Source organism: Pagrus pagrus (assembly GCF_965226575.1).
Source record: "Pagrus pagrus genome assembly, chromosome: 11".
Taxonomy (NCBI): domain Eukaryota; kingdom Metazoa; phylum Chordata; class Actinopteri; order Spariformes; family Sparidae; genus Pagrus; species Pagrus pagrus.
The window spans coordinates 4,580,643-4,605,998 of NC_140195.1; the positions used below are offsets into that span (position 1 = coordinate 4,580,643).

The window sequence follows — 25,356 nt, forward strand, 5'->3', positions numbered from 1 at the left end:
ACGCTTTCATACCCCCACACACACACACACAAAGGCATGCGTGTGTGCATGCACATTTGCTCACATACCCTCCTAGTTGATCTCCTCTTGACAGACATGTGACCTTGACTTTCCCCTCTGTGATGTTTTCAAGAGAGTCTGGCTGCTCTTTGGTGCTGTCACCGTCTGAATAGATAGATGAATGTTTGGGTGGAGGAAGGCAGGCGGGGATGGACAGATGATAGAGCCATCAGCTTTTCATGGGTGGAGGAGGGCCCAGTGACATGTGACATCACAGAGACATCTCTCACGCCCAGCACCAGGAAAAACCATGCCGCCCTGCGAGATTTACTGCAGCGGTTATATATCCGGCCAGCAGGATCTGATGAATAAAGACGAAACAGGGCTGGCATCGGCCCGTTCAGGTCAGGGAGGGTCACGTACTTCATATAAGTCATTAGAATGCTTTTCCGATGTTTTTGTAGTTAGGTGGTCTCTTGGCCTCAAGTTCAAAGCTTTACTGAGGGAATACATCATTCATCAGGAGAAAGAGGGAAGGAAAACAGAGCTAAGGTTTCACAAAGGTCTAATAATATCGGCTAATAATTCTTAACAGTTGTTGTAACCCCATCCCGCATGGAGTCACAGGAGGCTGACATTTACCGCATACCATGAAATTAAACAAGTGCCACACAATTTAAAAGAAAGAATTCGAAAGTCAATTAATCATCTCTCTGCCGGTTTTAATTCTTCGGTTCCTTCGCTTCCTCTCCACTAACCTGAATCTCCAGGTAGCGAAATGACGATGATAGATTGTTTTGCAAATATTATTTGACCCCCGACTGTCAATCCTGTCAATCACTCTTCGTCTGCTTCCCCATTCCTGCTGTCACACTGATATAAATAGCCGTCATTGACCTGTTTGTCTTCTGTGTTCCTCAGATTCGCGTCGACGGGCCTCCTCACGGTGGCGTCCAGTATGAGACAATATCGGTCATCAAGGACGGCAGCCCTATCCTGCGAGATATGGCCTTCTCCCCTGACCGCAACTACCTCTACGTCATGTCTGAGAGACAGGTAGGTGTTGCGCATGGATGCAAGTGCCCTCACCCGGGCAGACTGGAAGGTTTAAGTGTGTCTTTGTCTGCGTGCATATGTTTAAATGTCAGGGAAAAGGCTGTGAAAAGTGTGTGTGTGCTCTAGCAGAGCCCTAGATGGCCCACCTCTCAACATCACCAGCACCACCACCCGCTGTTAGCTATAAATAACCTGGGTGGCACAGCGGGGGGACGCTGTGACAACGTTTGATAATGAAGGAGAACAATGAGGGCAGGGAGAAAGAAAAGAAAAAGTGAGACAAGGAAGAGACAAGGTAGAATGAGAGACAGAGATGAAGGGCACTTGCCGGCTGGCTGGCTGAGGCGGAGGATGTGCGGAAGAGTGATGAGGGAAAGAGGGACAGCTGGAGGAGCGAGCGACTGAGACACAGCAAAGAGAGACACCGAGAGGAAAAAGAGAGACAGAGTGCAAGGTCATCCTTTCACACTTCTAATGAAGTGACACAGCATTGCGGGGCGGGTGGGAAACAGCCGATAGCCATCAATGCCGCTGACATACTAAGTAGGCAGAGGAGGCGAGGGCGGACAAGGGTGTGAGGGGACACAAGGACAGAGTGGGAGTGAGGATATGAGAGGTGAGGAAAACATGATAGGGTAAGAAAAAAAAGAAAAGAGGAGGAGAAGTGACGGGAGGAGAGAAGAGGAGGAGCAGCTGCAGGGGAGCGTGGCAGCGCAGGAACCCCAGAGACGGGCGACGTGCGAGGCTGTCAGTGCGAGGTGATAGATTGTCGTCCTCTCTCCTTATCTCTGCTTTTAACACACTCAACGACTGGCCGGCTGGAGCTTACAGGTTAGGGACGGTGGGTGTGGTGAAAAGGAGTCATTCGGACAATAGTGTCCAATGCTGAGAGAGGAAACAGATAATGTAATCTGCATTGGCTTTTTCCCCCCCCCCTCAGCATCTGTGACTAACACAAAGAAACTTTTGTGAAGTTGCTCAGTTTTAGTTTCAGACACTTGCCTGCTGTGAGAACAAAAATATTACAGTGTCAAACAGTGAATCACATCAGCAGTAAACGCTTCGTACTTCAAGCAGTATCAGAGATTCTTTGTAAGACATATTGCAGAAATGATATCTGAACAAATTATTTAAAAACTCAAATATCCCTTTCATTAATATTTATACAGAACACCCACCAAAATATTTAAATGGATACCTCCAGGATAAGAATTTAAAATCTTCTAATAAATAATCTAATATATACACGTGTAGCTGCAAATCATTTTTACATCAAAATAAGCACGTATATGCGACGGACTACTTTCCCATTGCCGGCAGATGAGTTTTCCTTTCTGCTTTTTTTTTTTTGTACCTGGTGCGTCAGTAACATGAGACAGGAACACGGAGGCCCAGTGACAATGTCACAGTGGTTACTTTTTAAATCTTTTACTTCAGTCTGTCTTTCAAACTCAACACTGGCTGAATGATGTTCAAGCACTCCATGAACGGAGATGAACAGAAAACCATTTACGCACCAAGAACTTGACGACGTGCGTCATAGCGTTGTGCAGGAAAAGAGGCGAAAATGAGCCAGTCCACCTGGATGTCATGCCGATCCGAGCTGGTGGCTCCCTGTGACAATTGCGGAGTCATTTGACCCAAGAACGAACGCCGATTGTACCCTTTTCCTATTGAAGACTAAACACCAGATGTGAGCGCGCATAAGTGGGTTTTTTGTTCCGTACAAAAGGGTTATGACAATGAACACATGACATAAATTTCAAGTTTTTTACCAAGTCAAGTCTGTTTCCCATATTTACCCAAATCCTTTATTCCAACTTATTCTGCAGATGAAACGAGCTTTTGAAGTTGAGTTCATAACTGCTAGTCATCCGAGTGAGGAGTGATGCTGCTGAATATTATTAGTATTCAGCCTGTACACTCTTGTGTTTCGCTCTCCAGGGGTTGGGGAGGATCGAAGCAGACAGGCGTGCGCACGCACATACACACACACACACACACACACACATGCATGCACACATGCATGCTGAAATGCTTTCAACCACTTCGGGGGATGTTACCCTGCATGTTCAAGGATACTACTCGATAGTCACACCTGACAGAGTAACTGAATTGGGATTTAGCGTGGCCGTACACTCATTCAGGCTTTTTTGCATAAATTCAACCAAAAAACTACAGGTTTTTTATATGTGTGTGATTCTGGACAGTTGAACCAACATTTGATTGATCCAGATGAACAACTCTCTCACAAAGCTGTAATCCACATTGTCATTTCTGTTATAAGTCTCGTGGAGCTGCACATAATGCGGTCTGTTCTCTCTGACCTCTGTCTTACCTACTTTCTACTCAAGGGGATAAATTTAGGATGCATAGTATTGGGTACCACATTGTATCTTTCAATGTGCGAGCACTATCCACTGTAAAACACACAGCAGCCACCTTCAAACCAGTCCCTTTCTCACAAGCATTCAGTGGAAAAGATCTATGTGACCTTTATGTGATCGTAAGCCTAAATGTCACCTCGAGCTACACTTGAAGTCAGACGTTCAGGACATCACGAGGTCCATCTTCTCTGAGCTGCGCTTGTTCCCCATGTGTCAGGATGATGCCGTTCGAGGCCAAACGCCTGGTGATGGGAGACCGTTAGAACAAAGGAGGGATGATATCAAGCAGAAAGCAGGGCAGATTTGGCTCCGGTTGCATTTCCTACTCTGAATAACAAAGAGGCCCTCTGTGTTTGGCACAGTGGGAAAGAGAGGATGCAGAGAGACCGAGGGAGAGACAGACAGAGAGAGAGAGAGAGAGAGAGAGAGGCAGACGGAAATTGGGAAAGAGAGAGAGCAATATTTGCTCAGCGAGGCCGTGCTCCGCAATCTGGGCGCTCACTCGCTCCAGTCCTCACACCTGTCTGTGTGTGTTGTGGCGAAGCCGTGAATCGTGGGATGTGCGAGGGCCTTTGTAAACACAAACACGCAGACCGGCAACCCACAGGGGCGCACACACACACTCGCCCACATGCAAAGCGCATGCTCCCTCAGGTTTTTATTTGCATAGGTACCGACATAATGCACTGGCTCTCGCAGTCATGTGAACGCTCGCCCCAAAAAAACTATAATTACACACATGCAAACCTCAGTCTCCCATTCAGTATTCAAATGGGATCTCCATAAGGCTTTGGGAGGCTTTTCATCTCGCCTTTTTCTCTCACCCGCGTATATATAGATTACTCCTACTGCATATGTATAGATCTTCTCCAGCGACTCTTACACGTTCGCTGCCTACCCCAAGTTTTCGTTCGGTGTGTGAAATAACTTTCTGCTCTCGTTCTCATTTGTCACTCTCTCTCACACTCCCACACCAGACGCCATCATTCACTCACCCTCAACCCTGTTTAATAGCTCCCTGTTTCGTATTCGATCCATGGTGCTGCCATGTTCAACTGTGCTTTTGTTTTGTAGATGTAATGACAATAGCATCCACCATATTAATGATGTGGTGAGATTGACCCAGTGCGAGGCAGCGCAGTGGAACTGATGAAAAGACCTGGCTCACTGACTTTCTCTTCTGCAGGAGCAGTATGAGCGTGTGTGTGTGTGTCTGTGTGTGTGCGCGCCTGCCTTCCTGTAGGGTGCTGTATCATTACTGACAGTCCTGAAACACATAGCAGGAGGTTTTTCATCTCAAGATTTATCTTCAGACATTTGCGTACATCCACTATGGTGCCTCTATTGAGAAACCTCAAAAAACATGCTTGTTGCATCATCTCTTGGATTTTCACAGGCTTCACACTCTGAGCTCTGCGTCTTCCATCTGTCCTTGTGCGTTTCTGTGATTCGGCAGATCCATCGTATGGATTTCTGCCAGATCACATGTTTGAGTCATGTTGCGTTAGTACTTGTTTGTGTGTGTGTGTTTGTGTGACTGCTTCTATATTTAGACCAATAATACCGCGATTTTGGTACTTGGCTGGGTAGCAACGCCGGCGGCAAACGCAGTGATGTAGGGAAAAAGGTCATAGCTGTTTCGGGAGATTCGGCTGAGCTGCCTCCTAGACACGTCCTCGACTTTTTCCCTCTCATCTTTTCCTGTCTTTTCTCCTCCGTCTGCGTCATATGAAATGCCCCCCCCGAAATGTCTTACATGTCTAAAACACCTCACTGCATTTAATATTGCATCAAAAAGCCAGCAGATTTCAAACCGAATACATCTTTCACTGCTGTGGCAGAGCGGGCGTCGTATGCACTACGTAACATCTGCGCGAGTTTTACATGGGAAAGCACAGGGGGCTTTAACCTTTATCTACAAGTCCTGCTTTACATACCAGATACACCGTGCCTACAGTAATACTCTGGCGCTATAACAACTGCAGCAGTGTCTCTAATCAAACAGGTAGAAAGAGTATCCATGTGTGAATGGCAGCTGGAGCAGAGCTAAACCACTGGTGCTTTTGCCAGCTCATGCAAATTCAGTGCGTTGGATGTGCATGAGTGTTGGCTTCATCCCCACCGTGTCTTTCTCTCTCCGTCTCTCATTCATTACCCACCCCTCCCCTTTTCTCTCCTCTTTCGCTCTCGTGTTTCTTTTTTCAGGCTGCCTGAAAAATGCTAAAGGGCCAGCACCACTTGTTTCTTTTAACACCATGACCGGTCCTGTGTCTGTATACGTTTGTGTGCGTTTGTGGGAGTTCGAGCCAACAGAAGGGGGACGGAGAGGCATGCCTGACACTGTGGCCCACATGATCCCCTGAGCGGCATTCGCTCTCTTTGTTGTCGGTTTATCAACACAATGCAGCGCACTGGGATAAATGGTGACAACTACTCCAGTATCGAGTGAGGTCTTTTGGGGCCTGCATTATCAACATTTTTATGAGGCCTTTTCATTCCCTTTGTGGTGTATTGTGCTGTTATGGCCGCTGGCACCCAGCAGTAGGGCGAGCACTCATCACACACGGTTGAGAATCAGTGACTGCATTATGTCGGTTGCTTTGGTCAGCGGCCAGTACGCAGAGCTCAGAGCCTATAATGTATTATTCATGGGGAACAATCAAGACTTAACATCTGAAAGGGTTTTGAAGTGATACCTGTGGCGTGGTTTTAGTTCTGCCTGAAAAGGTTTTTGAAAACACCTTTTAATAAAGAAAAAAAAATACAGAGAGAAACCGCACACACGAAAATAAAAAGTGTTGCCTTTTATCATGTCTTAATTAAATCCCAAGAAAGGAGGCAGGTGTTGACTTTGTAATGGAGCTCAGCGGTTTTTTGTAATGTTTTACGGCCGCGGCACACAAGAGTACATAATAGACCTTAACGGTTATAATAGCGTTCTGCGTGAAATAGTGGCCGTCTAATTGCCAGCTCTTTATAAGGATAAGTGTGAAATTCTTGCTAGCATGACCAACTGAGGGATACTGAGCTGGCTTGTAAAACAGACTCGTCTTTCATGGACAGACACACAGTCCTCCCCCTATAGAGGCGTTCAGCCATGTGCTGCTGTCACTCTCCAATACACTCGTGGCTCTTTAGCAAACATTAAACCCCCTCAGCCTCCAATCCTCGTACGCCGTCCTTCCTCCCTTACCCGGCTCCATGTATGGAACGGCAACATTACAGCTCACAGATTATCAGAAAAGAAAAGAAGACCTCATTTTTTTCAAGCCCGGCAATTTCTTCCAGGTGCTCAGCTGTGAAATTTGAAATCCATGCATGGATTCTTTCTTCTTTTTTTTTCCAACCTTTTTTTTTTTGGTATGAGGCCTCTTCTCAACCTGTTCTCCCTTCGGAGCACCCCACCCCTCCTTTCCCCTAGAGTTTTCTGGTTATCCTCCCTCCCTCTCCTTATCCCCCAGAACCTTTGTTTGGCTGGTGTGGTTAGATTGGGAGGAAATGGGTTCAGTGGTTATCGAGACAGGAGGAAATGGGAATCATTCACACCTCGTCCAGGCTTAGATTAGCTGACATGCTACTGGCTCATCATTATGCAGGACTTTGGTGTGTATGACACGCTGATTTCATGTGTTAATGGGCATGGAGCACATGATGGCTTATAGCCAGGCCTTCCACTGTGCACTGTAGGTGTTACAGCTTGTGCAGACTAAAAAAAAAAAAAGGCGACTAGCAGCAGCGTTGGTGGAAAGCCTTTTGTTTCCTGGTTTTACTATTTACACCCTCCACAACAAGCAGATTGGACTGGCTCATATCCAGGCCACTCATTCAAAGACTTAAGTTTGTGTGCATGCTTTTCTTGTGTGCACGCAGCTCTGATTTTAAAGAGGCTTCTGGAAGATACTCCCATCCTTTTCTCATTGCATCTGGTGGGGAGGGAAGAAGTCTGGCAAGGATTCAGGTCAAAAGAATGGACACAACGGTAGAGCAAACAAAGTCAAAAAGGCACAGGGACAATAGATTAACGCTTTGTGTCTACTTCTTCTGAGCCCCTCCTTCCTTTGCAATGTTTGATCGTCTGTTGTCAGGGCTGAGTAGCGAAGGGGCATTCGGCGACTACCAGAACCTCAACAAGTGTCGAGGTTGCCGTCCCTTGACCCCGTCCCAGCCCAAGGGCAGTCTAGTTAGCTTGCAGCTGCCAGCGAGTGAACAAGACCAGGGGTTTGACCATTGACCCATATCTCTGTGTTTCTCACCAATCTGTCCGTCAGTGACACTCGGACAAAGAGTCCCAATAACTCGACTACCCTCCATCATAGCACAGAGGACATTCAAGAGGCAGCTTTTAGCATGAGAGAGCAATTGGTGGAATGGGCCGAATTCAGTTCTGTGAAGTCCTGTAGTTTTCTCACTCATTCTTAAGTTTTTCCCACAATCAAAATGTCAGAATATTGAGGTTCTTGAAAGCAAAATGGGAGAAAAAAAGAAAGCTCTCTCACCAAATCCCCCTGTTGTATCCACAGTTGGCTTTTTAACCATATGAATGTGAGTTAAGTAAGATGTATCCACTTAACTGACCTCGACTGATTTGTTTTGCTGTGGTGCAACTAACAATACATGAGGTGCCGTGTATGCCACGCAACCATGAAGTCTACATCAGTGTTTATAGGTGAGACGTGACCTGAACAAAGGTTCCCTGTCATGCATGAGAAAACTGTGATGCCATGTGCCAACATATGGACCACACATCTGCATCCCATTCCACCCTCGCCGGGGCCAATCAAGAGAGGGAAACAGTAGTCAGGGCTTCCTAGCATCTATCTGTTTTTCGACAGACCTCAACAACAGACAAACATCTCCGGGCCAGCCTGCTATCAGTCAGACAACAGACACCGGCCTTGATAGATTGGCCGTCATGTTTTATCTGGGATGTAAGCGCGACAGCGGGGTCAGATTGGCAGCCATGGGGTTGAGGGCCAGCAAATCAATCGCACGGCCGCTTCCTCGCCCAGGTGCTCTGCAGCTGGTTAGGAGGGGCCGGAGCTGCAGCGTAGAACCTTGGGCTCAGATTCCTCGCTGCGTCCGTGACAGCTTCACTTGATATTGACGGCCGGACAAATTAGGATAAATTCCCCTGTCAATACGCACATCCAATGTTATTGATGATGCCATTTAGCTTTTCATTCTGAAGAAACCACTTTCATCCCTGACCCACTTGTCAAGCTTCCTTTATCTTGAGCTGTGTGTGTGCACGCATTTGTATATGTGTGTGTGTGTGTTTTCAGTACCTTTTAGTATCGTAGAATTTGGGGTAACGATCCTTAATTACCATCTTTAATAAATGGTTAATGAATAGTTAATGAAACTTTTTTAAAAACATCTACAATTACATAAGAAATGCCATATAAAACATTTAATTGTTTGTTAATAGTCAAACAACTTTTATTTATTCAAATAATTCAATAATTCAGTAAAAATTTCCTGTTTTCCAAGTCGAGTCAAGTTGATTCAGCCTTGTTTTCTGACTTTTATTTTAACTATATTATTTAAGTTTTACAATGAAACGATTATTATGCCCACTCTGTCTCCAGTCCCATCCCACGCCACAGTAGTGCCAGTGTCTGCCGATGAATGGTTTATTTTTTTTCTCAGTTTGTATCATATGACATCGACGCTTTGAATAACCAAGTTGTGTGGTTTGAAACCATATGATATTTTTCTTCCTGGAAGTTAATATGCGTGTATGTGCTCCGCTTCCTGCCTGAACCAGAGCCTGTAAAGGGCAGGTTTATGTGTATGATCCATTCATTCAGATGACACTTCTATCTTAAGGGCCTTAAAATAAGTGCTCTGTGCGTTTGGTTTAATGGATGTTCGTGTGCTGTCTCTCAGCGTTGCGAGGTCAGGGGTTGTGAGAAGTTCAAGGGTTGACTGAGCCTGTTCATCAACAGGAAGGGGTCACTCACCGGGTCAGTCCAAGACGCCCCTTCACTGAATCATGTTTTTATAGCTTCCATCTGCCTGACCACTGCCAGTCAGCTATTTCTTCCTCATGATGACCGATATGAGTATCCTTCCCCCTTTTGGCTATGTTCTAGCAATGTTGTACATGTCTGAATGCCGAGCTCTGTTTGCTCCCTCTGTGCTAGCCCGCCTAACAAAGGCCCCTCATTTGCATTAGTCCCTGAGCAGGCATTGTTAATTGACTTAAGCCAGGATTAGTGTTAATCAGGTTTTGTGCCCTGGAACCATTGGCCAATCCTAACCTCATTATTTGATAGCAGCACACGTCCTGTCAGCCCCCATCAAGCTGTTAATTAATAGAAGCCTGTGCACCCAGGTCCCAGCCTGAACACCCTCTTACCTCCCATTTCCCCATCCATCCATCCATCCATCCATTAACCCCCCCCCCCCCTTTCCCCCTCTCCCACCTTCACACCCAAGTCCCCTGCTACTTCAGCAGTGGTCAGTACATAGCAATGCACTGTATAAGCTGTGAATTCAATGACTAGGCCGGCAGACTGTGTTAGCAGACCGCGCAGCTGTCGGTAAACAAGCGTGGTGTAACTTGACGTCTGCTTCAGGTGAAATGGTCCCCGAACAGACTCCAAGCAGTGTCAAGTCTGGTCTGAACGGATCCCAAGACCTACATGAGAGAGACATTTTTGTGTCTCGCTTTGAGATCATGTGTGTGTCTGCACATCCCCTAATACCAGCTCAAAAACTCATGGCTGTCTCCCTGTCCCACCCCCCCCCCCCAACCCCTGCAAGAGTCTCTCACTGGCCTCTTGACATAATATGAGATAATGAGGAAAAGGATACCTGATCCTTAGACTCTCTGACACCTCTGTCTCTGTCTGTCTGCAGTCTCCCAGAGTCTGCCATTAGCCAGCCGACTGTTGCTCCCACAAATATCGCCCCTGGAGGAAAAAGAAAATGAAATTTTTATATCCAGTCTTCACTTTTGCTACATTGTTGAACCGTTAGGGATTCTTGAAAAATTCAGCACAAGATAAATGCATGTTTGAGTATTGTAAATGTTTTAAATCCCACATGAAGAAGATCTCCAAAGCAGCTTTCTTTGATTGAAGCGGTTACTATCACAACACCGTGTCGCAAACAACGTGTTCATGCGTTTATTTAGATTATACCTCCGTAATGCTCTCTAGCCCAGTCCTCCAAAACAATTAATTGAAAACTACAATTAACTCAGAACTCTGCTGCCGGGCTTATAACTAGAACAAGAAAGACAGAGCATGTCACCCCGGGTTTAGCTAACCTGCAACTGCTCCCAGTATCTTTTAGGATTGATTTTAAAGTACTGTTAACTCTTTACAAGGCTCTTAATGGCTTTGAGCCCGCCTGTATTACCAGCTCTTTGTCTTTTTATGATCCTTCATGGCCTCTTAGATCCTCTCCTCTGCTGTTTTTTTTTAAATACAACCAATCACACAAATGGGAAAATCCATAGCTCAGCGTTTTTTTTAACCGTACACCAAAACTATGGGACTCCCTATCCCAAGGCTATACGTGGTATAAACTCTGTGAACAGTTGAAACGACAATTGAAAAAGCCTTTATTCACTCGTGTCCGTTTGTTTCTCAGTCGGTTGGTTTGTCAGCAGGTTTAACCAAAAACTGCTGAATGGATTTCCATGAAAGTTAGATGGAGGATGGGTCTCTCAACCGAGAACAGATCCCATTAACTTTCGGTGCAGATCTGGATAAAGGTCCAATTTGTAAGTGTTCCCAACTCATCAAATACTGACGCTTTGGGATGGCCGCGGACCCAACCTGCAATCCCAAAGAGTCAGTATTTGATGAGTTGGGCATGAGACTCAAAAATCAACTTTCTTACAAATTTGACCTCTAATCTAATCACATTTTATCTTTTGTTTTCATTATTGCATAGATCTTGATGAAAAGCTGTATTTAGGTGGTTGGTATGTATGTGTGAGTACAATTTTATGCAGATCCTCGATCTGGAGAGCTTAAATTATAGTTAAGCAGTTTAAAATCTCATGTGATTCAGGGCTCTTCAGTTTGATATTGGATTATAGGCTCTATTGAAACCTTGATTAAAGGGGACTGTTGGGGCTTGGCAGATAAATGCGCTCTACTTAGTGCCATTAATATTTTCTCTTGTTTCAATTTGTCTGTTTTTATTTATTTTCTTGTCTCTTCACATTCTTGTAAAGCACTTTGGGTTTCACCCCTTGTATGAAAGGTGTTACAGAAATCAAATGTTTTATTATTATTATTATTTTTATTATTATATCAAGTGGTAGAGTGTTGGGGAGTGAGGGAAGGTTTTATACAGGCAATTAATAACAAGTGTTTTGAAGTAAACATTGAATGGATGTGGTCAGTTTTTGGCAGAAAGTCATAATTCTAAGCACCTGGAGGAGCGAACCTGTCCTTGAGCTTTTCGCGCCGCTCATTATCTAGAAACAGAGCTGTTGTATCTCTGATTGAGCTCCAGTTTCAACCTCTACTGCTGTTGTGCTGCTGTTTATACGCTGAATTCTTGCTAACTCCTATATGAGGGTGCGTGGCTGTGTATGTCGCTCACATTTGTGTGTCGTGTGTGTGCCGGCACACTTTGTCACTTTGTGAATGTGAGCCAAAGGAACAGTCCAGGAGCCATCCTGCCAGAATAATCAGCTCTATAATTAAGAGCTGTGAGTATGTCAACTGCCTTCATATACCCCCCTTCTCTCTTTCTGCCTCTTTCACTGTCTGTCTGCCTCTATAATGGCACAGCATTTGTCTGTTTCCTCCCTGCGCCTATGCAGAATGCTCGTGACATTTATTGTGAAACTAATGGCGGTGCTTCACTCCTCCTAATTGTAGGCTTTAATTGCAATAATTATTTACAAGCCTAATTAGAGCCTAGAGAGTGTCAGGGAGAGACACGAGTGCTGGTTGAAGGAATCATGACAGGGTTTGTCAGGAGCCAGGCGAAGAGTAAAGTGAATAGAGTGGCAATGTTTTGTCTATAATTGGGGGAGGCCATGTCTGTAAGTCTCACTGCCTCTCTTGCTGTCTCTTTTTTTTTTTTGTCAATTGCCTTCCTCCTTAGCTCTGAGATTGGGGCTGCAATCACAGGATGAAGATGATTTGAGGCTGAGCTCACAGATCAGTGGATAGCAGCGGGATCGTTCCCTCAGTGCTGTGGTGAAGGTGTTCATTTAAAAAAGGTCTCAAGCTGACTCTGAAGACTGATCTCTCCGGTTTGAGAGGGACTGACGGCTCCATTCACTGCGCTACCAGCTGCCTTCTAAAAGAGTGAATAAGTGCATCTTACGTGCATTTGTCACTGAGTACATTGTTTCTCTGTGTGTTCTAACCAGGGCCCGGGTTCATTTGCCGCAGTTTGGCAGAGCCTCAGGAGGTCTTTTGTGTGTGTGTGTGTGTGTGTGTGTCTGTGTCTGTGTGTGTGTTTTACTGTGTGATGTGGTCATGCTGCCAGGTCTGCAATATGCTCTTTGTCTGTCCTTCACAAGGCCAGTCTTGGTAAACAGACTACAGCAGGAGAGCTGCTGGTTTTTGATGGGCTACCCACGGCAGCTCAGCCCTCTCTCCCTCTCTCTTTGCAACACACATTCCCCCAATTTCCCCCATTTCATTCCCCCCTTTCTCTCCTCTTCTCCCCTTTCTTCTCTCCTGTCAGCGCAGCGTCCGATGGGAGGACTCAATCCCACAATGCCATTCTCCTCTCCCCTGCGGCTCACTTTGACAAAGCTGTCAGCCTGAGCCCCGGTGATGGATGTAGTATTGTACAGTGTGTGTGCGTCCGCGTGTGTGTGTGTTTACGTGTTACTGCATATGTGAATGTGTTTTTCCGGTTGTAAAATGAGTCTGGTATCCCATTTGGACTCTTGTTGGGCAAAAATCATTTTATTTATATGCGCAGAAATCATAAATTATACTTTCTACAGTATGTCTTTTACAGATGTGTGTGACCCAGAGCCTCTGCCAGTTTAGGTGTTAGTAGTAGAGCTTTGGGCTTAGAGTTTATGCGCGCTTGTGTTTTTAGCAAGGATGACTGACAACATTCACATAAGTGCACCGTACATGACAAATATTTGAGAAAATGCCTGCTGTTACCCTTTAAGATGTTGAGCAAAGCACACAACTCGCAGACAAACATTTATCTATGTCTGCTCGTACATATGCAGACACACATTCGGCTAAAGGAGGAAGATGAATGTGCAGGTATGGATAGCATATCTCTAATGCAATATTTGAGGAAAAATATTAGAATGAGCACGGACTTAGATAAGGCCAGTGATTTAAACAGTGTGTCTGCCGACAGCCTGTTGAAATATTGCCTTTCTTGCTGACGTGTAAATCGGATATTTGGAGCCAGAAGGATTACATGGTGGTATAAGATAGGGCCGCGGAGTGACGGATGGGGTTGTGTAGGGGGGGATTTTGGGATGGAAAAACTACAGGACACATTTGTGGTGGACCAATACTATTACCTGCATCCAGAGCAGTTTAAAGTCAACACGTAGGACCAAAAAATTGCCATAACCCCTCCGAGGCAAAACGCTTATTTAATTCACATTTTCCATAAGCAGCCGGGGAGCAGTTAATTTGGCTGCGCAGAAGCAGCTGTCTGAGAGTCGCGGGATGAGAGGCAAGAAGGAGACAGAGGGTGGGGAGAGAAGAGAGACGGAGAGAGTGAGACACAAAGGCAGTTTGGGCTCATTATGTTGATTTTTTTCCCTCTTCTGCCAAACAAAAACACCCCGGCACTTTTTAGACACACCACTGGAGATCAGTCACTGCTTTTCCTTTCTCCTTCTCACCCTGCAGAGTTTCTTTGTAGGCAAATCTAATATTTTTCTCTTCGCTGCAGGAGCGTGTTTACCCATAGCCTCTGTCACTATATATATTTCCTTATGGAATCAAATTGGATTAAATCACAGGCGCTATTATGGGGTCTGAGGAGGTCTTTCAGCCTCCGTAAGACTCGTAGGCTCTCGTTAATGTATCACAACTGGAGCCGAGGTGAGGAGTGTTTAGTATGTAACACACATGGCAGCATGCACAGCACACATGTGCATATATGCATGCATGTAATCTTGCAAATATGCCCCCACGCACAGACAGACACACAAATACACACACAGACACGTGTAGCTACGCATACACACCCAATTTGGGATTACATGAAGTGTCCCCCACCACCTGAGCCTAGTTATCAATGCCCCTCCTCCCTATCTGTCTCTTTTTCTCATGTACACAGACTAACATTCATCTAGGCACAAACACACACACACTCACAAAGACACACACACACACACACACGCTTACACTTACACACAAGCAACAGCCCTGAGAGCAGTGGGGTGTAACCAAACCCTTCATTTGTATGTACATCATGTACACTGGGAGAGACGCCGAGACAAAGAGAACAAACATGCTCACATGCATGCACACACACAAACATACACACACACACATGCGAACACACGCTCACAAAAAAAAAAAACTTACACACTCAGACATGCACTGTGGAGTCCCTCTGTGGATCAGAATTCATTTCTGTCTGCCTTCCCCTCCAAATCAATACCCCCGTTGGTCGACAGACAGCCGTAAGTGTGCCAGGGAGGCTCCCCAAACGCACACACACACACGTACGTACACACACACTCATGCCTGTTGATGTGTGATGGCCTCTGCTGCTTCCTTATTAACTCCTCACATGCTGACTGAAGCATACACCTCATTACTGGCTGCATTGACAGTCTGGAATCCCGCAGAGAGGCACACAGACACGTCGGACGGAGACAGACAGGCCAGAGATACTTATAGGGCTTTTCAATCGGCACATTTGGATGCGTCAAGTCAGATCATGCATTTGCATTTCTGCTCCTTAAAGCACGGTGAGTTTCGCCTTGTCGTGCCCAAGATGGCCCAGCTCCGGGATCCGGTCTTAGTGCGCCCGACTGGCCTGCCCGTCATCAATCAGGGATCGATGGTCGCTTCCTCCTTTGGACCAATTTGGTCAACCTGTGTCCGTTTTTCAAGCGATGAGCAGCAGATGCCAAGCAAAATCTCACAACGACAGCCTGAAAATCCATAATGATAAGTATCTATGTTGCACTGATAAGTGCTTACCCACCATCATTTTTAAGACACATCTTCAGGCTGGTAGCTCTGTTGTAGTGGAGATGCAAATCCCCGCCGACCTGGCCGGACGGGCTGAGTCAAACCAAGTCGGTGCAAGCCAGCAAATGTGTGTGGAAAAGGGGCTGGAGAAGGGGTAGAGTGAAGTGACAAACAACGAGAAGGTCGCACAGACAAGCAGTCCACACAGATGGGTTAGAAAACTGATTGAGATTGGCAGACATGCACACAGAAAAGAGAAGACATACATGAACACAATGGCGAGTGAGACAGGTATGTAGACAGACATTGTGACTTTGAGTACCATAGAAATGGACTGACCTAGAGATGCCTACAGACAGATGGAGGCGAATGCATCAGGTGTGGGAGTGAATAATAGTAACTGGTTGTTAAAGCAGTCTGAAAGTGTCACTCATAGAAACGCCTTTAGCGTCACTTGTGTGAAGAATGCTTTATATACATTAATTGCCCTCTTGTGATGGTTAAGCGCACTCCCACTTCTTTCACTCCTTCAGCCTTGTCACAAGAAGCGACTGAAGATTTTTTCCAACCCACTGCAAATGTTAATGAGTCACGTCGGCCTCTGAAGTGTCTGCTTTTCAGACCCACCATACCATTAGCATTATTGTCCAGTCTGTTGTGATGTCTGGTGGTGGCGGAGTGGGGGCAGGTCACCAGGTATGAATGCAACCTGATGGGCTGAAAATAGACCTTCATTCGACAAACAGGACCACAGTTCCAAGGCTTCTTTTACAGTATGTTTTGCATACTTATAAATTCCAAAAAAGTGCCAAAAAAGGTGAATTTGCAGTGTAAAGACAAGGATTTTCAATTGACTTGTCCCTAAAATAAGGTTAAATCTAATTCCGGCATACTCCGCATCATCATGGTATGCCAGCGTGTCACTTCTTGTAGCTGTCTTTGCACATGAGTGCACACACTCATACATACTCGCATACAAGCACTCTTAGGCACTTTCACAGCTCCCCGTTTCCCATCTCTTAAATGTCAGCATGGGCCTTTAAACCAGTCGCCAGTGAGCAAGCGGGTTAGAGGGGGGCTGAGAGTTCAAAGTGGTCAGGCAGCATGGATGTAATTTCCTCCTTTTAGCCTCCTGACTGAATTACTGAGCAAAGAGGCCACCTCGACTGGGAGCCGCGTAGGAGAGCGAAACACGGGGAGCGCAGAGGTTCAGGAGGGGAGGGGGGGGGGAGAAGTAGGGGAAGAGATGGGGAGATAAGTGGAAAAGAAAGGCGAGAAAGGGGCCGAGGAACGAGCCGCAGGATCATATCACCGGTATCCATCTCAACATCTTTACCTCGTATAAGAGGGTGCACATGAGATCTGGAAAGGAGTAAAAGATGCTGGGGTATCATTAGCAGTGCTTGACATTGTGCTATTAAGTGAAAACTGTGAAGTCATGCTTAAGTAAATGAATATGCGTCTGCCGGGGTTATTCGTCGGCACAGCTTTTTCATTAAGGTTGGTTATTCAGAGAGAAAAGACACAGTTATGGGTTGAAGAAGAGAAAGACGTCTTGGCATGGTTTTGTTTTTCTTGAAACATCACTTTGGTGTGTGTTATTGAGCAGTTTTGGGAGCATTTTTAGCTGTCAGCACTAAAGGCTTCAGTGGTCTGCAGTATGTACAAACACACAGTGGAAGCACACAAACACACCCACTTTTTTTTTCAGTCTAACCTGCTCCTCCTCCTCTTCTTGCCCAAAAAGGGGATTGAAACCATACATAATTGATACACTCCTAGCTGTATCGACTGGTTGGATTTTTTCATCCTCCTTGCTGGTCGATTCCCTCACTCCATTATTTCTATGCTTGCGCTCCCTCCACTGCCTCACATCCCCCTGTGGCTCCTCCCTCCAGTCCCAGCCTTAGTGTGTAACACCTTAACACGCACACACAAACACACACAAACACAGATTAGGAGACAGTCCCACCTCCTTCCTCCAGCTTCATTATTGCTCACTGCCCCGCTTCGTCTTTAATCCATACAGTTGGCCATCATTCTAAGGGGAGGGGGGTGAAATTCAATGCCGTGTGTGTGCAAGTCTGCAGTGTGTGTGTGAGGAATGGGAGTTTTATCTGTTTTTGCACAGGGGCAGTGTACGAGGAGGGGAAAAAAAGGGGGGTACTTACCATCCAAAGCTGAGAGTGCAGCGATGAATAAAATAAAATGCTTTTTTGAGGTGTTAAAATGTATTTTAAAAAATATTCAAAACAAACTCGGCTTTCGTAAAAACTAATCAAATAAACAGGGATCGCTGGTGAAAATTGCTGCCAAGCCAGTGTAACAGTGTCTAAAACATTTAATTTGTGATACTTACGTGTCGTAAGTGTTTGATAAGTTGGTGAAGGTTCTCAGTCGTCCAGGTCATGGTAAATCTAGGTGCTGTATCGTAGGCAACTGGACTTGTTTCAGTTTCTTGAAGACGTTTCACCTCTCATCCAAGAGGCTTCTTCACTTCTAACTAACTGGAGGGGAGTTGGCAGGCTTTTAAACTCTGTGTGGGTTAGTGTTTGATAACCACATTTGAGGGATCCCTGCAAAAAATGTGTGTATATCAGCCGTGTGTGTGTATCAGATTTTGATTTTTTACTTCCTAATATCGACATTGGCCCCTTCAAAATTGCATATCAGCTGGTTGAAGGGTGGGGGTGACACAAACACCCCCCCAGTAATGGTCACTTTAGGCTGCTGGATTTCTACTAAAAGTCCAGTCGTATGTATATTTGTTCTTTACCTCTGGCACCAGCAGCACCATGTCATTTAAAATAAGTAGAGGACGAGCTGTGTCTGAGCAAAAAAGACAACCCAAAAACACCAGCGCCACCCACATCCTCATTTAATCCTTAGGTGAAGACGCCAAAGTCTTGACCACATGAATTCCACCACAGACGCCATAACAATGGCCCATTCATCACATGAAATGTCATGAAAAGAACATCAAACTGTATTATTACCACTTTAAATACATGGTTATTGTCCCCGGGTCAGCCTACAACACATAACGGCCACTCGGGCTTCGGAGTTCAAACTGCGGTCAGAAGACGCACGCCTGACCTGTTCCTCCCCTTCTCTCCTGCCTGGCAGTCCTTCTCCTACCAGTCTGTTATTTCTGATGAGCTGCCAGGGACCGGGCCTGCCCAGGACTAAGGAGGTACGGGAGGGGGGGGAGTTCAAGCCCTAATATGAGTCGGGGGGTTCTGGTGGGCTCTTTGGCATGGGGATTTGGAAACAGCAGTTCTGCTTGATCAAACTGTGATAGCGAGATATCCACCGTAGTGTAGTATCAATTCAGAGAGAGTTAGTGTGGCTGCCTGCCGTCCACCCCTCCAACCCCCCTTTATTCTGTCTTTAAACCCAGCCTTGTGGTGCTACGGCTTCTTGATGTTTTCAATTGACCCAAATCTAGGAGCTCAGGACAAAATCCAATAAACAAAATGAATGTGTGTGCGTGTCTTTCTCTCTCTGTGTTTTGTCTTTGAGTGGAGAGAAATAAGGAAACGATGTGCCGAGAGAGGCGGCTGTGACAATAAAGGTTAAAAGCTCTTTTTTTTTTTTACACCGAATCATTTGTGGAGAATATAGATGGCTGTTTGTAGATGAGGCGGGCTGTATCATTTCATTTTGCCTCAGTTTTTTCTCTCGCCCCGGTTCTAGCTGCTTAAAATCAATGCGTAATATCCATTCTGAATGCTATCTCCTCTACTTTAAAATCAGTTATTCTGACAAACACCCGGTAGAAAAATGGTCTGACCTTCAGAAAAACAGCTCTAACATGCGTTGGTATTTCCCCTTGAATTCTCCCAACTTTCATTTATCCAAAACCCTCTCCTGCATTAGCACTCGAGACACTTCTTTAATGAATGTTATACAGTAGCAGGAAATCAATATTGTGCATTTCTACACAAAACTTGTTTCTCTCCAATGACCTGTCAGGAAGCCCTCCGACATCTGTAACAAGAGCAGCGACAAAAACAAGCATTTTTAAAAGCGATTCCTTAAGAGCGCGGAGCAGAGCAGCGGACCGCCCCCCCAGGGTTGAAGGTTGTAGTTTTTTTAATTCACGTGATGAGGAGGAGTTTTATGTGCAGCCATTACGTGTGCATGTGGCTGCAATTAATTACTTTTACACATTTGCTCGAGGAATGTGGGTTTTGAGCCGTCATCAAAGCTGCCAGCTGTTGTGGTGTCTTTGCACTGTCAAGTCAACGCCTCCGAGGGATCAACACCCGCTCACCCCCGACAACCCCCCGTTCAATGCTTAATCAAGCTGGGTGTAATTGGTGTGAGTCTCGAGGCTTGATTATCCTCGGACCAGCCACAATACTTCAACAGAACCCCCCCTCACCTCTCTTCCTCAGGGCCGGCCGGGTTTAGGGTGGAGATTGATGATTTGGTTGAACTGCAGCCCGACCTCAGTCTCGTACTGCAAAAAAACACCTAGAAAAGTAATTTATTCCCGTTTTCAGCTTTCAAAATAAGTCAGAGGGGTAAAATAGCCCCTGCTTCCAATGCAGAGTTGATATTTCTTTCAGTGTTTTTGCAACTGTGAGCGTATGCCATTCTCTGTGGGTGGATGTCAACAAGCTGGATGAGATGGCTCTGCCACAACACTACAGAGCGGATTTGTTCGGGTCTTAGAGAGTACAGTGGAGGGATTTTGTGAGTTGAGGGAAAGAGGAGGAGGAGAGAGAGAGAGCGCGGCAGAGACAACGGAGACGTGGCTGCTGTCCTCAGGATGAGCCTCAGCGGGATTACTGGAGCAGATTAAAGAGTGGCCGGTCAGGGAAATGTGTAGTTAGCCCGGACAGGGGAAACACTGGCTGCGCTGCGGGGTCACTGAGGGACCAACAGGCTCAGGGGCATGTAGATTTCATTGGTTTTCATTCATTCAGCAGCAAGTATTTGCTCTGCTTTTGTGCCTTTGTCATTAGGCCCACTCAGACACACACACACACACGCGCGCACATGCACACATATATACACCTCTCCATGCTTCCCCTCGCTCTCTCTGCTGGAATGGGTATTGTGTTCATGATCGATGTGCCTCATTCCAGTGACGTGGTAGCCTGGCTAACTCTCATTAAAAATGGATAGGGTGTAGGGGAGCCGCCAGTCTGTGTGTGTGTGTGTGTGTGTGTGTGTGTGTGTGTGTGTGTGTGTGTGTGTGTGTGTGTGTGTGTGTGTGTGTGTGTGTGTGTGTGTGTGTCTATACATGTTTAAAATGAGGTGTATGTGGCAGGAAGTCCCAGAGGTGCCAGCTGTTTACCGTACACTGTTGAAGGTTTTGAAGGTAGTGGGGGGGGGTGGTGGTACGCGAGGGGGGGCGGGGGGGTGTTCCTTGAGGTCATTGCCAGGCCTGTTGCCATGGCAACAGCTTGCAAAATCGCTTCCTCTGCATTAGTGGTGACGGTGGGATTTTTCTCTCTCCGTTGCGTTCCCTCCTGCTCAGCATGGCGAGGCACATCTGGCACCACCGAGACTAGGTCTCATCAGAACACAAAGCAATGGGCCGTTTCCACTCTGCTGTGTCCTCTTTTATCCCTTTTTTTTTTTTTTTTTTTCAGTCTTTCTTTTTTCGTCTTCTCTTTTCCTGTCCTGCCCCCGTGCCCCCATCCATCACGGAGGTGCAGCAGTGAGCGCCGGCTGGGTCTCCAGGCAGCAGGGCAGAGCAGCTGAAATGGATTCACCATTCACAGGTGGCCAGAAATAACGGTGGAAAATATGTACAGTGGGACTTTTATCCTCCGGGCCTTTTTTTTTTTTCTTTATACGCTAGAAAGGCGGCGGCACGTTTGTTATGCAATGCCCACTCCTCTACCTCTCTGTGACAACACTGTCACCTCCCTGGTTTTTTGTTCTTGTTGAAGTTGTTGTTCTTACGGCGGAAGTGCAACAAAAATAAGCTGAATCTATTATTTATAACAGATACACAATGAAAGCTGCGATGTCAGTGGCCCCAAATGGCAGCAAGAGGTGCCAGGTTGAATTTAAGGGACTTCATTGCACAAAATCGTGTTAGGTTGGATTAAAAAACAATGTTTTGGGGGTTTTTTTCTGCTGTATTTTCGGATAAAAATCCTGCCCATTGATACATTAAGGCTGGGCATTACCATAATCCATGGCTGTAGGTGTCAGTAACACCCCATGCCCAGGCAATAATAATAGAAGCTGAAGCCTATTCAGAACGAGCCTTTGAAAGGATGAAGCTGTTGTTTTAACCCGTGGCTGTCAGTCAGTCACCCAGGTCGCTCCGGTACGCGACGCCACTGTAGCCTCTCTGGTTGAATAACCCCCTGCTAAGGTCATCCGAAGTGGGAATTTTATTAGCATTCATTTAGCAGAGCGCGGTGCTTTTTGCTGAAGAGCGCTCGGTCTAGCTCGGGTCAGCTGTGGGTATGACGGTTTTCTTGGGAAGCAGCGAATGTTGGAGGCAGCGTCAAGTCACATGCAGCGCTGCCTTTGTCTTCCCTGGAAATGCAGGAACAACAATCTGCACATCCGTTATGGCGCTGTGAGTGTGCGTACACAAACACACACACACACACACATGCGCACTCAGTGGGAGAAGGGGCTTCATTGTGCAGCCCTGCTGTGTTGAGTGACTGTAGCGTGTGCTGGGCAACAGCTGCTGTGATCCCCCCGCAACCCTCCCTCACCCCGCCCCCCCTCCCCACCCTCACCTCCACTACTGGCCCATGCTGCTCTAAACATCAATATACTCAACACACACACACACACACACACACACATGCACACACACAGACATACAGTATATACAACACAAACACATTTTCTCTCTCGTTCTGTGCTTTTTCAGCTCTCAGGTTTTTGCTCGCCTGTTTACCTCGCTCTCCTTCTTCCATAATAACCCCTCTACCTTTTTGTGGTGTTTCAGTCTCTATCAGCTGACAGCGGGCTGTGTCTGTCTGTCTGTCTGTCTGTAGACACTGCTCCATAAGGGACACCCCCCTCCCGTTACTCCCTGACTTTCCCCCCCCTGCTGACAGCTGTCTCCACACTGTAACCCTTTCATGGCTCTGGGCCTCTGTGAAAGTTACACTCTAAAGTTTCACCAGCCGCGCACATGTTTTGGGAAGGATCTGAGGGGCTTTTTTTTTTGGGTGAAGAGGGATTCAGAGATACACACACAGACTGAGTCGACTGTTTCCCCAGCCAAGACTCCTGTTCCTGGTGGGCTTGTTTGTCATCAGTTGCAGCTTCTGCTGCTGATGTGACCCCGTCTGCAGCTCATTACAGCATGCCACCTGTTTGTCCCGAAGCTAGGCGAGACGCAAACTAACACACGCACACACACACACAAATAGAGTTTGTTGAGGTGACAGGGGGTTAATCTAACAGGAGTGTCCACAGCGGAGCCGCCACACAGCGCAGCGACTGTCAACGTCCCACCGTGTCAATGGCTTTCTTTGTCCCCCGAGCCCGTCTTTATGTTGCCGCAGGGTTCAGGACCAGGCAGACAGGTGGAGGGTTATTGAGCTTTTGAGGAGCAAAGACAAAACAGAAAAAAAAAATCCACAGGCTGAAGCACATATAACTCAGAGTTTTCACAGCAGCTGACAGTTTTGCCGACTTGAACTTTTTAGAGGACATGCAATAGCAGGAACATGTTACTCATTTTGCCGTCAGCTATGTTTTTTTTAAATTTGATACATTGTAATAAAAGAAAAGACTTTGATGGACACCCAGCTGTTATCTCTTCCTGGCTGACAGTTAATGCCAGCCCATAGTGCTAACAGCAATTAATATCACCCAGTTGTGGGCGATTTGCAAAGGGGTTTTGAAAAAAACACTTAAATGGTGTTATTTGCACCTTTCATTCACTCCCCCGCATTTTGCAGAGGAGCTACATACTAGGCATTGATCTGAGCCCGAGGTTTGGAGCCGAACAGGGCGCGCACTGTCAGAGTCTGCTGTCATTATCCAACAAGGCAATTGCCAGGAAATTGAAAGACAGACAGGACTGAAAATTAATCTGACTCTGAAATACACCCCCTTTTTCCCCGTGTGCCTCTGTTCATCTCTTCCGCCGTGTCGGGGCGGTGTTTGTGTTGCATTAGGGTGGCGGTGTGTGTACGTTCACTCCCGCTGACACAGTGAGATGCAGGTGTGAGCAGGGCAGCCCCGCGGGACGCTTAAAGACACATACACACACGCTGACCTCCGGATCGCACAGACCTCTTTGGCTGCACAAACAGACTGAGGGCCATGTGGCTGAGCAGAACCTCGTCTGGCAGACACAGACAGAGACACAGCTAGATTCACACACAAACACACACTTATATATAACTGACAGACGGATGAGTGCGCGTCACGGAGCCGAAAGCGGGCGCCCACTCCGTGGTCGTCCAGCCGAGGAGATGTATGTTTGACTCTTTGTGTTAACATATGCAAATGCTCAGCCGTGTATTTGTGTAAGTTTAATGTCAGTCACATAAGCGCATAAGCACGAGGATGTTTGTTCTTTATTCAAATGAATGTCCAACTGCCCTGGGTGGATTAGTGTGGATTCACTGGTGTGGAGTGTGTTTGCTTTGCGCTGAAAGTGCTTATTTAAATTCTTCGCTGTTGACACTTTCACCATGTTTTGCTCTGAAATACCAATTTTTACTCCATTCATTCACATTTTAAAACCACAACATTAATAATTTCTTTTTCAGTTTTGCAATTATGAAGCTGTCATGTATTTGTTAGTAAAGTTGATCTTTACATAAGCATTTGGAAAAGTGTTTATACTTTTTTGTTTTTTTCCTACTGCAGTTACACTTTTTCTGATAAAGTTTGCCGGTCGTTACATTTTGATTTTTTCTAATCGAGTCGGACATCGCACACGCTCTTGAGAAAAGCGTCTGTCACTAGTCCTCCATGTGTAGGTGTGTTTGTACAGGCTCCACCAAGGTGGACAGATGCCCCGCTGCAGACAAGAGCCCATTGATGGCAGAGAAACAGCTTTCTGGGGCCAACTGATCCCACCTGCTCACTACTGTGTCTTTGGCTTAAGATAAAGGCAACAGTTGCCTGTGCAGTTGATTTCGCACACACTGACATACGGCTGAGCTCGAACATTCGAGACACGTCATGCTGAATATCAGGTCAACGTAAAACATTAACGTTGTAGTACATGGGGAGGGATCATGTATAACATATTAGGACATAGAATTATCATTTAAATGTTGCAAATGAACAAAGAAGTTTCTTCTTCTTCTTCTCATGCTCCTTCTACTACTTCTACTTCTTCTTCTACTTCTCCTTCTTCTTCTACTTCTACTTCTTCTTAAAAATAAATACTTGTTGATCATCCGTTGGTGTTGATCAGCTGTTGATGTGTGACTGAATGAGCGTTACTTTCGCGGCATCATTTTGTGCTAGTGTTTGTCATGCTGCGCTGTGACCCTGACCTTTTCATTGTGCTTCCAGGTTACCCAAGTTCCCATCGAGTCATGTGAGCAGTACGGGACCTGCGGAGAGTGTCTGAGCTCTGGAGACCCACACTGCGGCTGGTGTGTCCTGCATAATATGTGAGTACCCCTGCAATCATCATCCTTTACACGCAGATTTTGTTAAACAGCTCCCAAAATGGCCTCATTTCCCGAGTCGCTCAAAGGCAGGCAGGCTTTCTCCAAAATCTTTATCTCAGATCCGTTTGAGTTTGAGGAGAGGAGACAACGTCCGTCTGGAGAACGGATTGTTGTGCCTCAGAGGTGCAGAGCTCGTTCAGAGCAACTTGCCGCATC

At 46.2% G+C, this 25,356-nt stretch overlaps 1 protein-coding gene across 3 annotated transcripts in view; it reads left to right on the plus strand.

The window, feature by feature from the left end:
- The window catches only part of plxna2 (plexin A2), a 183,286-nt gene that overhangs the window by 73,128 nt on the left and 84,802 nt on the right, over positions 1-25,356 (plus strand). For all 3 annotated transcript variants that reach the window (XM_084365510.1, XM_084365511.1, XM_084365512.1), the window contains exons 4-5: positions 922-1,056; positions 25,040-25,140. In XM_084365510.1, coding sequence (XP_084221636.1) covers positions 922-1,056; positions 25,040-25,140 — 236 coding nt within the window. The remainder of the gene's footprint in view (positions 1-921; positions 1,057-25,039; positions 25,141-25,356) is intronic.